Source organism: Pavona decussata, unplaced genomic scaffold (genome assembly GCF_977016875.1).
Source record: "Pavona decussata unplaced genomic scaffold, jaPavDecu1.1 SCAFFOLD_219, whole genome shotgun sequence".
Lineage (NCBI taxonomy): Eukaryota > Metazoa > Cnidaria > Anthozoa > Scleractinia > Agariciidae > Pavona > Pavona decussata.
This window is the reverse complement of record NW_028145624.1, coordinates 782,756-797,868: the sequence shown is the minus strand read 5'-3', so window position 1 is coordinate 797,868 and position 15,113 is coordinate 782,756. Positions and strand designations below refer to the sequence as shown.

The following is a 15,113-nucleotide window of genomic DNA, read 5'->3' as shown; positions in this document are numbered from 1 at the left end:
GCCAGCAAAGGATATTTATTTATTTCATAAAAAGTCAAATCAAATACATCTGAAGATATGACTCCAGTTATACGCACCATTACAATGATTATATAGCTTGGTAACACAACGCACGATCAATTATTTTCTTAACACTTGAGGCTAGTAACAATTTTGCTTTACAATAGCCTAAACTACCTCAGAATAGTTTTATGTACTCTATACTTGAGCTATAAACAATCTTGTTTTTATTGTAGACTAAACTGTTCTTTAAATTTATTTTTAAAATAAAGTTCAAAATCACTTAGCAATTTTTAGCGAAAGCAAAAGGAAATGTGGGTAATAAATGTAATAAATTTTCGAAATTTCTTGGAGAGGCTTCCAGAAAACTATGTTTTCCACATTTAATAAAACCTTTATGATCTGAACCGGTATTTTTTGTTCAATAACTCAGAATGCAAGTAGGAGCTAAATTTTCCAGCGAATATTTAATTGAAAATTGCCAAATATAGTCGCACAAACAGAAACTAGCAATCTTTTTCGCACAAACCAAAAAGTTTAGTTTTGTTTTCCAAAAATCAAGAAAATTTAGAGTACCTAGATAGTATCTATTATTTACGTGAATGTATATTGATTCAGATCACATATGCACTTTTCTTACCATTGTTTTACTAATTACAGCTGTCTGTAGTTTGATGTGGTGCACAAAGGGGCACAGTCTGGCAAAGTGGAGAAATATATTGCAAACTAGCAAAAGAAAATTCATAGAAACACTTAACAGTCGAACCTGCATTAAACGGTTACCTTGTATTGAGCGGTCATTTCTTAAAGTCCCGAGATTTGCTCCCCGATATACTGTGAAACCGACCTCCAATTGGCGTTCACCTCATTACAAAGTCCCAACGAGTGTACTTTTATTGTCTTCACGGGTTATGCGGCCACTTGTAAAAGGAGACTCCAAAAACAGTAACTATAAGTATGTCCATTCTGGTAACCAAATGCTGTAACTTCTCTTTACAGATGACAAAAGGAAGTAGAAAATTTTTACTGGCCATTTCGCCCTTTCTGGGTTTTCTCCTACGTGAAATTGCTCTGTTGTTGATATCTTTTTAATCCAGTTACACTTGTATTAAGCGGGTCAATGAGCCGTTTCGCAAGGGTGACCGTTTAATGTAGGTTTTTCATGATATATAGACAGGAGTGTTTTACTGGAAAATACACTACTCATAAAATTCATACGAAACTACATCCGGGACCCGAGTGGCGTATTTTCCATATCCTCATAAGTGAGAATATTGAATATTGATGACATCACTTCCCACTTTTTTAAGGTTGTTCGTGTAAACAGTCGGTGAATAATGGCGAGCGATAGATTTGTGAAGATACAAATTCGTGTTAAAAACAATACTTTAAGACCGAGCGGAGCGAGCGAGCAAAATATTGTTTTTAGCACTCGAAAATAAAATTCGTATCATCGCGCCGCCATGTAATTTCCTCTATATAAACTGGAATTACAAAAAAGTAACTCGGACAGTGAAAAGGCCCATTCCCTCTTCCCGGTCCGTCCTATAAAAGAAAAAGTGCCAAGAATGGTCAGAAGTTACAATTGATACAATTTTTAGTAACTCTGTCCATACCTTTTACGTGGACAATCGAATTTTTACCAGGAAAACTAAACGAGTAGAAACATTCACAATCTTAACAAATCTCAATAGATGTTCCGCTGGCAAGGAACATTCGCAGCTCTTAGCTAGTTTTCTTAGCTGCTATTAGGGCATATGTAGTCACAACAGAGTGGACTCCGAGAGCTTCTATGCACAGAATTGCAGTTCCATTGAAATTTACCAAGTGGCACCTCATTAGTACATGTAACATAATAGTAGCAGTGTGAGGATCTGCGCACCATACGGCATGTTAAATCCCAGTATGTATCTGGATCATGGCAACCACCGTTTTTCACGTATTCGAAAGGATCTCTTCCAAGCGTTTTAAGGCAAGATTTATGGCTCTCTATAATCCTGTCTCGCTTCTGACGTCTGTTTCGGATAACTGTAAAGCAAATAACAGACAGATGAGGTTTTGGTTTCACACTGTGGGGTGAACCTTCTGTCCTAGAAGAGTTGGCCTTTAGGGTCGGCGAAATATATAGTCAACGCGGCACGTAGCGCCGTGTCGGCTATAATCATCTCACATCCAATAAGCACAAGTGGAATAATTGTTTTATTAAAAACAATCACGAAATATTACCAGATCTTGATGATTTCGCTTTGCAAGAACAACCAGAAGACAATTTAATGGTCGCCATTTCTCCGGCATGGTATAATGGCTCATATACCATGGCCGCTTAGCCAATCAAATACCTGGATTTGCATTGCACAGTGATCCAGTTTTTATTAAATATATTTAGTTGTTCATGGCTTTATTTAACAGAAAATAGCATAACCTCAGCACCCTAGTTGTGTGGTGTTTTCCCTTGTCACAGAATTCTCTGAAATAAACTTCAGTTTTTTAAAAAAAACCGAACAAACTGCATTCAGACTGACAACAACTCCATTAACTCCTTCCCCCCCCCCCCCCAGCCCACTCCACCCATCTAATTACAACAAATTGTTTGGAAAGGAAGATGGTTTAGCTTTTATCTGGTGATTGCTTTATCAAAAAGACAGACTAAGGCGAGAATATTTTGTAGCATGTAAATAACAGAAAACAGACATCATTGTAGGTTTGGGATTTTTGCTTCCTTTCTGTAAACGCGATATCAGAACATACTAATGCCTAAGTGTAATTTATGATCCTTTCGTTTTTATGTTGTAATGCAACTTTGATCATTATATCGATGTTGAGGTCGCAATCTAACTTATTAATTATTATTAATTTTTAACGTAGGTCATAGGGAAGGACACTTTTAGGAAAAAACTTTTGGATTTTTGCATCCTTTCCGTAAACGCGAAATCTATTTTTTTTTAGTATATCAGGAATGTAGGTCACATGGAAGAACATTTTTAGAAATTCCATGTAGTTTCCATTACATAGATTTGAGCTGAAGTGAATGTGAGAAACTCATCTGAGTTTCGGGAACAAACCCACAAGAAGGGAAATGAAGCCTGATTGGCCTGCTTTGACCGAAACTACATGTCACGTTTTTAACTACACGATGACTTGTCCTTACCCAGGTCTATTGATGTTAACAAAAGCTCAAAATCTGCCTGTACTTACTCGCAGTTCCATTTTCATTGCTTGGATCAACTTTAGTGTGTTCCGTGTAGTAAATCGGCAAAGCTCCGCAAAAGTCTAAGATCTCCTTCGTGAGAAGAAGTCTGTTAGCAGGTCCAGTTACAGTCACAAGAGTTGAATCTGTCTCCTCTGGAAGCGTGCCAGTCTGGGAAGCTGCCTGTGGAATCACAATGCACGATGAAATAAGTGCATTAATAAGAAAAACCGCCACGGATAGAAGAGTCATATCTCTTAAAGTTTAGTTACTTGATTGACACGACCTTGAAACATTAATGTTTAATGAACAGAAACGTTTAAAGAAAGGAGCCCTCTAATGTCAGTGCGATAAACTTTGGGGCCGGCAATTTTCCTCGAATGCAAGGCACAAGCACTAAGGTGAATTAATTGGCGAATATTTCAACAAGTTTTCACTATAGGAGTGACATGTGATTATTTACCCGATCGAGGTCCGCCTTCAGTTTCCCTGGCGATGACATAGCTGAGTCCAGTTTTGAGATGTAGCAGACTTTTCGAGACAGAATCCTGGTAACAGTGACACGCTGTAGATCAAGAAGCATAAATATCAATGATGGAGGTTTCCGAAAAGAGAGATAAAGCGCTTTAACGAACCACTTGGTGTTATTACCCCATATAAGCATTCAGTTACCAAAATATCACGCTCATGTCAGTTACTTCGCTCTTATAATAGATTGTGAAAAACCACTATATAACGGTCAGTCAGTTCAGCATAAGCTTACAGTTTTTGCAACCTGTATCCGCTTGACCAATGATCAGAAACAAGTGCACTCACCATCTTAAAATCGTGGTAAAAATCAGCGCCTTCAACGTCATTGTGAGAAGGAACTCGGAAAACTTCCACGTCTTTTTTTTCATCGACATCGATTTCCTCTGAGAATGATGTTCCCTTTTCCAGGAGATCCATTTTGTAATTATCAACCTGCAAAACATTTGAAGGAAATATTGATCAATTTTCACTGACGTTCATCTTTCTTTAAGTATGTGTGGGCCTACCCTACGAGCGAATAATTTTCTTTTCAAAACAGAAAATAACCAAACCAAACCTTGCTAAAACACCTCAAAGTCGATCAAAGCCTGGCATAAGGTATGTCACTGCAAAAATTTTCGAGATAAAAACAAAGGTTTCCTGCAGCTTTTCTCTCGGGTTTGCACGCCAAAAGCTGCATTTTCACTTCCGGTGTTGTGCTCGCGCGATTTTTCATAGACATTTTGATTCACTCAGCTGACGCGTTCCGTTCACCTAAAAGAGTATTTACATATACAACTAACTGTCGGGAAATGCACTTATTTATCGGTGCCATTTCAATCCATCTACCCGGTCAAACGATCCCATACTCCCTCACTCATACAAGTCTACCCAGTATAGTTTCTGGAGTGGCCCGTTCCAAAGTTAATGAAGGGACTGGGCCCTAGTTTGCACATTGTTCAATTTGCGTCGTATGAAGAAACGAACCCAATCACCAGAAAGACTTCATAAAAATTAGTGGATTTACGAAGTTTGGTTATGTCTCATTGCGTAGTAACTAGGCTGTGGCCCAAATTCCATTCAAATGGGTTTAATTCTGAGATGGCATCCCCCAGCTTCAAACAAAGTCTCTAATTTTTCCCGATTTTTGAATGCCTTCTACATTGTTGCTGTCATACAGTTCGACGTGTGATCATAAACCAAGCAGAATTTCAGTGAAACGGTTTACTCGTGTTTTACAAAAAAGCAGGAAATTTATCATACTTCAGTTACATTGCTAACTTACTTTTGTCGTTTTCCTTTAGATGGCATCAAACACGAAACCAACAACTATTAATGACATTAAGTCTATGACCAGATTAAATCTTTGATTGTTAGTTAACTTTTACAACACATTTACAGTGTAAACTAGTATAAGAGTAAGCCCCCTTATATTTTCATTGTGATATCATTTCATGCCATGAAAGGAAAATATTACTGTCCCTAATATTTTTATTATACCATTCTCTTAACTTTGTTTCGTAAGACTTTATTTAATGTAACTACACTGATACACTGTTGTGGTCAAAACTATCGATGAAATTAAGTCTTTGCCCAGATTAAATCTTTGATTGGTTGTTAATTTTCATCACACATTTACAAAATAAACTTTAACAAGAATGTACATGTCAGGGAGGTTTATGAACTAGTATTTGTGATAACCATGCCCGGCTACATAACCAGTGGCACCTTCTTTGATATATAAATACACAGCCCTAGCTATAGGATGGCCGGAGTGAATGCTGCTCAGGAGTCTTGATTTTCAGCAAATGTCAGATGGAATTCGTATCTCCAGTCTAGCCGTTTAAAAGAAAAATAATTGATTTTTCACACCCACGGTCACAGGAAGTATCTTACATTAATTTTTAACATAATTACACAGTGGAAGAGCCACAAATTTAATGCATCTTACAAATAAATGGAAATGGCCTTCACTCAGGTAGGGTTAATGTACAGATGCGAATGAACAGTCAGGTTGTTTTGGTTATCGGAGGGTTTTTTTATTTCATCAACAGCGGAAATTTAATTATCAGCTCCTGATGAGGGCAGCTTTACTGAGCAGTGTATCTACTAACATCCACTAGAATTGTTAAACTTACCTCTCCATGTGTAAAACTGACAAAGAAGCATAAAATCTCCAGGCTGAGAACTGTAATTGGGAATATCTAGAAAGCAAAATTAAAAGGGAAAGTAAGCAGAGATGAACACCAGCTTTAAGAAAAAATGTTTAAACTAATCACCTTCATGGTAAACTGTACTGATTCCTCTCTGTAAGATGGTGTAAATGTGTAGTTTAACAATCCTGAGATCACAACTGAAAATTTGAGGAGGTGTGTACAATTTATAGGTTTTCCAGAGTAAGGTAATACTGACAGATTATTCATGTCAAGAGTGTTTCCCTTTAGCGGTGAAGGAAGGCTTTAATTTCCAGCATTGCTGAAGGAAGTGCAAGGCATCTTCCCATCGACCAGATATTTTAGTTTGTTTAGAGAAATTAAAAATGCTGGATTTGCTGAAAAAGACGTGCATTAAAAATAATCACCTTCATGGCAGAACTGTATATGTCACTGGACAATGGTGTAAAGGTGCAGTTAGCAATCTTGAGATCATAACTGAAGATTGAAGGAGAAGCATACAATTTTAAGGGCTTTCCAGAGTAAGGTAATACTAACGGATTATTCATGTGAAGAGTGTTCCCTTTCAGCAGTGAAGGAATGCTTTAACTTGCAGCATTGCTGAAGGAAGTGAGAGGCATCTGCCTATGTATCAGACATTTTGGTTTGTTTAGAGAGATTATTAAATGCTGGATTTGCTGAAAAAGAGCTGCGTTCAAACTAGTCACCTTCATGGCAGAACTGTATTTGTCACTGGACAATGGTGTGAATGTGCAGTGTAACAATCATGAGATCACAACTGAACATTGAAGGAGAAGCATATAATTTATAGGTTTTCCAGAATAAGGTAATACTAACGGATTAGTCATGTATAGAGCGTTCCCTTTCAGCAGTGAAGCAAGGCTTTAACTTGCAGCATTGCTGAAGGAAGTGCAAGGCATCTTCCCATCGACCAGATATTTTAGTTTGTTTAGAGAAATTAAAATGCTGGATTTGCTGAAAAAGAACTGCATTAAAAATAATCACCTTCATGGCAGAACTGTACATGTATTTTTCAGTGAACAATGGGGTGAATGTGCAGTATAGTATAGCAGTTATAGGTTTATCGGAGGATTATTCACGTGAAGTGTGCTCAGTGAAGCGAGGATTTAATATCCAGCATTGCTGAAGGAAGTGCAAGGCATCTTCCCATGTATCAGACATTTTGGTTTGTTTAGAGAAATTATTAAATGTTGGATTTGCTGAAAAAGAGTCATGAGGTCAAGCTTGAATGAAGCCAAGGGATATCAATCAACGCGGGACCCATCTGATTCAGTTACACTGATTACATGACGTATTCACTTGTTCTTTATGATTACTATGTCAGTGTCAGTCTTGCAAAATGGCCTACTAAACTGTGAGAAAAACCTCACTTCTATCTACCAAAATTCGGTACAGTTCACTCACAGTATAACTCACTCTGATTCTCGCTGTCAAGTCCAAGTGTGAATCTCGCCTCTTTACTGTCACACAATTTTCCACTGTGTTACGGAGTGGCTATTCGTACGGCACCCGTGCGGCGACTTGTATTTGCTATTCGTACGGGAGTCCGAAGATTTCATAGGATTTCTCTGTAATTCCTGATTCTCGCTTATCGAAATTATTATATTTACCTTTAGAAGGAATAAGCGAATCCAGTGAGTGCCCTTTCTTTGAGCGAAATAAGTTTGCGTGCTCTCTGCTCACTAAGCGAACGAGCCACTCGCGACACTTCAAACTTTTTGCGAGCTACTAACATAAACTCGCACATGTCACGCAACCTCTTCTTCACAGATCAACTGGCTACAATTAGTACGCTGTAGCTTAAAAATGTGCGAAAAGAATTTCTTATATCTTATAAATAGTTATAATACACTGGCTTGGATCGGGGGGTAAGTGACAACTTGGTAATTCAATGAATTTGAACTCACGTTGGTAATCCCGTACGAATTATTCGCATTTTTGCTATTCATACGGGAATTCTTCTTCCTTCTATAGTAGGCGCAGTTTCAGTCATTGCAGTGAAAATTTATACCTGTGTCAGAAGGAGAGGTGTGTTCTGTTATCTTCAACATAATTTCTGTACGGAAATGCGAGTATCCAATAGGTAAATTCTTCCATTAAGTGAAACTCCCATTTCGCGGCTTTCTGGCCGTACGAATAGCATCACGCAGGTTGGGAATACGGGAGTCCACGGAACTGCTTAATCAGTATACCACCGGTCAGGATCAGTTGTCTGAATTTCTCAACCAGGTTAGCAATTCTTAAATTTAATGATAATTTTTACTGATACTCATAGGAATCCCAAATGAATAGCAAATACCAGTCGCTGTACGGTCTCTTCTAATCGCGTGACGTGTGCGTGAATATAGCGCAAAACAATTCCAAGTGTCGCGAGTGGCTCGTTCGCTTAGTGAGCAGAGAGTACGAAAACTTATCTCGCTCAAAGAAAGGGCACTCACTGGATTCGCTTATTCCTTCTAAAGGTAAATATAATAATTTGGATAAGCGAGAATCAGGAATTACAGAGAAATCCTATGAAATCTTCGGACTCCCGTACAAATAGCAAATACAAGTCGCCGTACGGGTGCCGTACGAATAGCCACTGCGTTACTGATAACCGCGCTGATCTCTGTCTCTCAAAAAAATTTTCCTTTTTATTTTTATCTTCCCCGATTTCAAGTATCAATCGCACCTGTAGTAATTGGCAAAAATGTCACATCCGGTTGTAATATTATACAGAAGCTGTTACGCCATTTCTTGCTTGCAAAGCAGGCGTATTTTGCTGAGCGAGCGAACCCCTCAGCCGCCATCTTAGATTTTAAAAGCAGAGGAGTATTGGGGAGAGTAAAAAGCGGGACCAAGGGGGTCCCAGGGAGGTGGGTACTACCTCCCCCGCCCCCTTTCCCAGAGTTTGCAAATCCAACATGGCGGCTACAATAAACCTAGATTTTGGGAGATTTTGGTTCTTGCGCGCCCCAGAAAACGCCTGTATTGCCGGCCACACCATTTTGACCATTTACGGTCAAGTTACCCTAAAAATTGAGCGTTGTTAATTTTGTCGACGATAAGGCTTTTTGAAATTTCATCTTTCAGCGTTCTTTAACGGATAGAAACTACACACTTCAAGAACATTGCACCTGATCTACTCTCCGGGGAGCTTTATCATCGTCACTCAGCATACGCCCTCACTCGTCTTCTTGCTATAACAACAGCAATCTTTTTCCGGGTTTCTGAGCTGCACACCTATTACTCCGTCTCAACAACGGTACCTCTGGCGCACGTGTGTTAGCTTGCTCTGGAATTCTTCTGCTGTTTGCGACTTAGTGACCTCTAAGTGTACTGCTTTCGGTGCAGCGCAAATGAATATGAAGGTCGTGAAACTTTCCCTACTCATTCATGGAAACCTTGCAACTGAGGGCTCCAGTGAAGTGATCCCCCGTTGTCTCAGCGTTCCACACTCGGTGCAAGATACGACGGTAGCGCCGCCGTTGTTGTTGACCCACATGGTTGGGTGTTTCACATTTTACACAAGTGGCAACTGTTGATCACCTTTTCACCTTTAATCTTATAACTTAGGTATCCACCACTCCTCTCTCACGGCTGCCATGGTGTTGGCGACCCCTTTGTGTCTTAGGTCCTCGTAAATATGAAGTATTAGCTTGCCTGCAAATACTCTCCCGTCAAGTGTACGTCGAATGATAACTGAAGACTTTTCCCTTGCACTTGCGAATACCAGTGCATTCCTTCGTCACTAGCGTCCAGCCGAGGCTCTTTAGGATTGGTTCATGGCCTGCTTGCACTTTCGTTATCTATCGGGCTCCTATACCATTTATCTCATCCGTCATCAACAGCTCTGTTTTCTCCTTTGCTTCAGTAACGCTTCCTGCTAAATGAGTTTTGCATAAACCGTAGAGTCGCGTACAACGTTGCTCATAGTTGTTTCTATCTTCGAGTACGTCCCAATCATCAGACTCCTTGTCTACTGAGTAAAGCACCCCCTCGTTTACTGGTTTGCGCTACTCGCTAACACTTTTTGTTGTCTCTAGTCTCGGTTGTTTGGGCCATTCCTTCTTGAAGAGCAACCATTCTAGCCTTCACACCACCGTCTTTGTTAGCGGAAGCGCCACGGTAAAATAACCAGCCAGCTTCTTGTCTGTAAGGCAATACCTTCAATCGATCCCTAGCCTGCGGTCAGGCTGGATCTTGGGTGATTTCTGCGATCTTCCTTAGTTCGCGATTGGATACGAGTGTCTTCTATGCCATTGCTGGATTGCAAATCCAGAATACCACAACCATGTTGTCCGTCCACAAGTTGACCGAAATGGTTGAGTTGGCCACGGTCCCAGCGCCCTTAGTAAAATCTTTACCATGTTTGCAGCCATCTGTCCGCTCACCAAGTTCTAGTCTCGTAATCAACGTGTTGCGTTGAAACATTATGGCCTTAGATGTCAGGAACCCCTTCATAACACCCGTGGAGTGTTCGACTACTGCAACTGTCGCAGCTGAGCACACTATGTTGCTGGCGTCCGCGAAAACGTGGTGATGTATGCCCTTCATCTTGTTACTGCCTCTGGCTATGTTCTTGGGTACCTTGACATTCCTAAGCTGAATGCTCCAGTTAAGCCAATCTCGCGTTGTGCCACTGCTCACTTAAGCCAACCTTTTCATCGCACGCCTCTCTATTAATTCGCTTGCCCTCCACCATGGTCCTTGAAATTATTCCGAGTGGATCATAGGCGCTGCTAAGTTGACTGAGCATTGATCGTTTTTTCAATGGTCAGCTCTCTTCTCAGTATCTGGGTTTGACCCTCTAGTTCATCTTCTCTCTTCTCGCACAAGATCCCAAGTAACTAGCTTGGATTGGTCTCAATGTCTACCAGAGTGACGTTGGACTTCCACTTAAGTACTGGGAACCTTGCACTTTCAAGGACTTCACTCACTTCCTGTTTGAACCCCTACAGTTCTTCCACGTAAATTCTAGTTTTCATGAGGTTGTTAACATAAGTTTCGTTTCTCTACGCGCTCTGACAGGCAAGTCAAGCTCTGATGGCCGCTGAATGACGTGATGTTGCAGGGTAGCCTCCAGTATGAACGGGCTACCTTCTGCTCCGAAAGGTACTCGGGTGAAACGCAAGTATTTCTTCTTGTCATAAGAACCGGAACGCGTCCCAGTCCTTCTCCTTAACTACAATATGCAAGAAAGCCTATTGGATATTTGCATCCGCCAGCAGTAAATTGGTTAACATTCGTGCACTAATCGTGATGGCCCTTACATGTAATAGCGGTTGCAGTGGACCGGTGCGCATCCACAATGTGAATACTCATAGACTTAGAGAAGACCAAAATCAATCAATCAATCAATGAATCAATCAATCAATCAATCAATGAATGAATGAATCAATCAATCAATCAATCAATCAATCAATCAATCAAAGTGAAACAAGTCCCTGTTACGCCGATTCTCGTTTCGCCGTTACTGATAACCCAAAACTTAAAAGCCACATCTTTCTGCCGAAACCTAGACTCGAAATCTTGACTCGAAATCCAGATTCGAGATCATGACTCGAATCCTGGCAGTCAGGAACCTGACTCGAGATCCTAGTCTCCTACGCAGCCGTTCTTAGTGTCGTCACGCAACGCTCCTCCCCACAAACGGCTGCTGTAAACCGAACCACATTCCTTTCCCTTTGTGTTTGTGGTCTAACGAACAAACCAATCACGTATCACAAATTCACAATGGAGATACATGTCAGCTCTAAGAACATAATACTTGTCTTTCAATCACGAAGCGACAGAGATGAAAACAACTGCAAGAGGCCAAAGCTCTCGAAAGCGAGAGACAACATTGTTCAACTTTGTAAAGACGTGAATCTGTTAGACTCTCATATACGTGATAAACAAACATCCTGCAATCTCATTGCAGAAAAGCATGAAATCACGAGTTACGAAATCCAAGGATCCCACGTCTTCATAGATAGCATTTATTTAGCGCTGTGTGATATCTTACAGTTGATCCGAGCCGGTAAACCTAAACAAATGCCACAGAGCTAGCATATCCAATGGCATATGAAGAACTTCTCCTAACGGCTCAGAATGATCATAAAGAAAATCTCCATTCAGTATATTTGAGTTTTTCCCTTCATGATCAAGATTAGCTAAGGTACCGTTTATTACAAATCTATTTGCGAATTGCAGGAGTCGCGTTGGCCCGTCAACACTTTTTACCACGCCATTTGGTTTGCTTTGTCATTACAAACTAGGCTGTGATTGGAGGAGACACCGAACTGAAAACTTGGCGCGAGGAGCTTTCAGAAAATGGAAGCTTGAACCTGATTGGTTACTTATCGGGAAAGGAATATGGTTCGGTTTACAGCAGCCGTTTGTGGGGAGGAGCGTTGCGTGACGACACTAAGAACGGCTATCGAGATCCTGGCTCGCAATCAGAAAAATGTAAACTCGATAATCCTGTATCTTCTTTTGTCCCACCCTTGAATCCACATGGAGAATTCGATCTTCTTGTCCCTCTTCCTGACTGCAGAACTCCCCGATTGTCCCATTAATTTTTCATTCCTTCCAGTTGTATGACCACCCATAATTCTGTCGATTATTTTGCAACCTTGCTTGCTTTGCGGCAATTTCCGTCTCCATGTATTCTGTGTCTCCAAAAAAGCTCATCCGCCGGTTGGACGTGGTATTTTAGTTTGCCGATTTTCTTGTCGATGCTCTTTTTAGCTTTCTAGGCGTTCCATCGACTCGGAAGATTCCACTGTCGCTTTTTTACTCGATCACGCGATCATTCTGACAAAATTCCGCTGTCGTTCTTTTCGCCGTTTCCTCCGTGTTGCATCCGTTGATCCTTGTCCCCGCAGCACAAATGTACCCAAATTCTTTACGGTATACTTCACTTACAGTATAACTCATTCTCCTTCTCACTGGCAAGTCCAAGTTTTAATCACTTCTCTTCGCTATAACTCAAGTTTTGAACATAAGCGCGTTGCCTTGATCTCTCGTCTCTCGTCTTTCGTAAAAACCCTTTTCTTATTCTCCGATGTCAAGTGTCAATCATACATGTACTAATTTTCAAAAATGTCACATCCGGTTTTAATATAAACTCAAGCTGTCACACCATTTCCGGTTATATGTTAAGCTAGCTGCAATAAAAGTAGACTGCAAGCAGTCCCCTTCTGGTTTGTCGAGATGGTGTGCTCATAGCGCAGCTAGACTGGAGCGAGGAGAAATAAACGAGAAGAGACTTTCTTTTCCTTTCCCCTTTTTTCCGCCTCTCCCCAAGCCCCCTTCCGCACGTTCGCTCTAGTTTTTTTTCGGGCTCGGCTATTTCGCAGCCTCTCGACGGACTGCTTGCAGTCTACAATAAAAGCAGAGTAAAATAGCTCACGTGGGCGTGTTTAAAACACGAAGTAGCGAAGTGATGATGATGTTACCATATAGGTGAGCAAACTTGGGATACAAGTTAAGTTATTCAGCGAGCAGGGCCGTAGATAGACTTTGTCAAGGTCCGTTTCCGTGCCGGAGTGTCGCTCATCGGTCACTCCCTTTAATTTTGGCACATAAGAAGACGACTTGAGACAAGTCTAAGCCGTAGTCAGACTTGAAGGAGAAGCGAGGTAAGGGATATCTGGGAGTATACTCCCCCAGAAGATTTGGAAATCTAGAAGCTCTGAAATGTGATTTTTAGCACTTCTTGATATAGTGATTTTCAAATAGTCAGCCTCGTGCTGTAAAATTGTGACCTTTTTATTGCTTACACGTCAAGATGATTTATTGGAGAGCTTAAGCAACGACGACGGCAACGGCAACGACAACGCCGCAAAACAATAGGTTTATGAGCAAAAACAATCGCTCTGCACGTGCGTTTTAAATTTTGGTACATTTCTTTACCGTCCTCTGCAAAACAAGAACGTAAAATGACCAAAATTAAGGTTTTGTGGAGAACGTGAACGCACGACGGGGGATTTTTCATTTTCTTTCTTAACTTGTACGCCACTCCTACCAATTTGGTTCCTGGATAGTTCGCCATTTTTGTAAAAGTTGAGCGAGTTGAAATAATCGCGAAGTAGCACAAATTAAAAAAAGGTATATTTTCGGGTGACGTTTTCGTTGCCGTTGCCGTCATCGTTGCTTAAGCTCCTGATTGACTCGCTTTTAGGCCTTACTTGCACCAAGTTTGAAGTACCTCTTTCTTTCTCCCTCATTTTCTGCGGCCCACGGATGCGGTGGATCGCCCGGCACGACCCCTTCTCCATGTTGACCGCTTTTCCTTACGGTCTTTCGACCAATTTAGTTTCTTATGTACATTTAAAGTGGGTTTACTGACTTTATTAGGTATTGGAGTATTAATACTGACTAAACAGAGCCCTGTGTAACGGCTGTGCTTAACCATCGCTTGCTTCAAATCACCATAAATTCAAAGGTCACTTCTTTATCATGAGTTCATTTTTTTTGCCTCATTTCTTTTTTCTTAATTTGATCTCTCGGAAAGTGCGATTTTGATAGGGTTGGGTTTGGATGCAGTTGCTCGGGTGGAAGGGATTTTCGTGGGCGAAAGTAATCCCTTCCACCCGACTAACTGCTCCTGAGTCGCCGAGGATGAGCCCGTCATCGAGCGCGAGAAATGAGATTCTTCGCGCTCGATTTCTCGCGCCTGGCTAAATAAACACTAACTGAGATCGAGCGATTTTTTTCTAATAGATGAGGGTTTGTACTGGACATTAATTTTGTTTTGCAACCTTTGTATATCTTTTTTTTTTGTTTTTTTTTTGTGCGAGACAACTGTCCTCTGAAGAAAATAAAGTAATAGAAAAACCGCGTTCTTTTGCATAACTTGGGTTAGGGCACCCCTAAATTTTGACATTGAACGAATCTCAGTCATATCCAAATGATTTAAATCATTATTATTATTATTATCATCATCATCATCATCATCATTATTATTATTATCATTATTATTATTATTATTATTATTAATTTTAATAATGACAACTGATTTACAATACTTATTATTAAACTTACAGTACTAACAATGTTTACTATACATACTACAATACAATCAGCCTACACTAGGTACAGTACTACCAATACTTACAATACTCACAATGGAGTAAGTTTACTGACAGAAAATGTTATAAAATAGGAAAAAATACTCATACTAAAATATAGTCGAGAGAGGAACAATTTAAAGAGGAGCACATTTTTCCATTCGCCACTGGAATAATAAGTTTTTT

At 40.4% G+C, this 15,113-nt stretch overlaps 2 protein-coding genes across 2 annotated transcripts in view; both read right to left on the bottom strand.

Moving 5' to 3' along the window:
* Positions 1 to 14,135, bottom strand: LOC146459392 (uncharacterized). Its single transcript, XM_085089515.1, has 8 exons — positions 14,046 to 14,135; positions 8,483 to 8,504; positions 7,309 to 7,379; positions 5,836 to 5,901; positions 4,004 to 4,150; positions 3,651 to 3,752; positions 3,196 to 3,370; positions 1 to 2,028 (listed from the first exon to the last, which is right to left on the bottom strand). Exons 1-8 carry the CDS (start codon positions 14,133 to 14,135, stop codon positions 1,739 to 1,741), a joined length of 963 nt encoding a protein of 320 aa, XP_084945641.1. The 3' UTR covers positions 1 to 1,738.
* Positions 1 to 15,113, bottom strand: part of LOC146459390 (uncharacterized) — a 30,730-nt gene continuing 15,617 nt past the window's right edge. The window contains exon 7 of the mRNA XM_085089626.1: positions 1 to 766. The gene's annotated coding sequence lies outside the window, so the exon portion shown is untranslated. The remainder of the gene's footprint in view (positions 767 to 15,113) is intronic.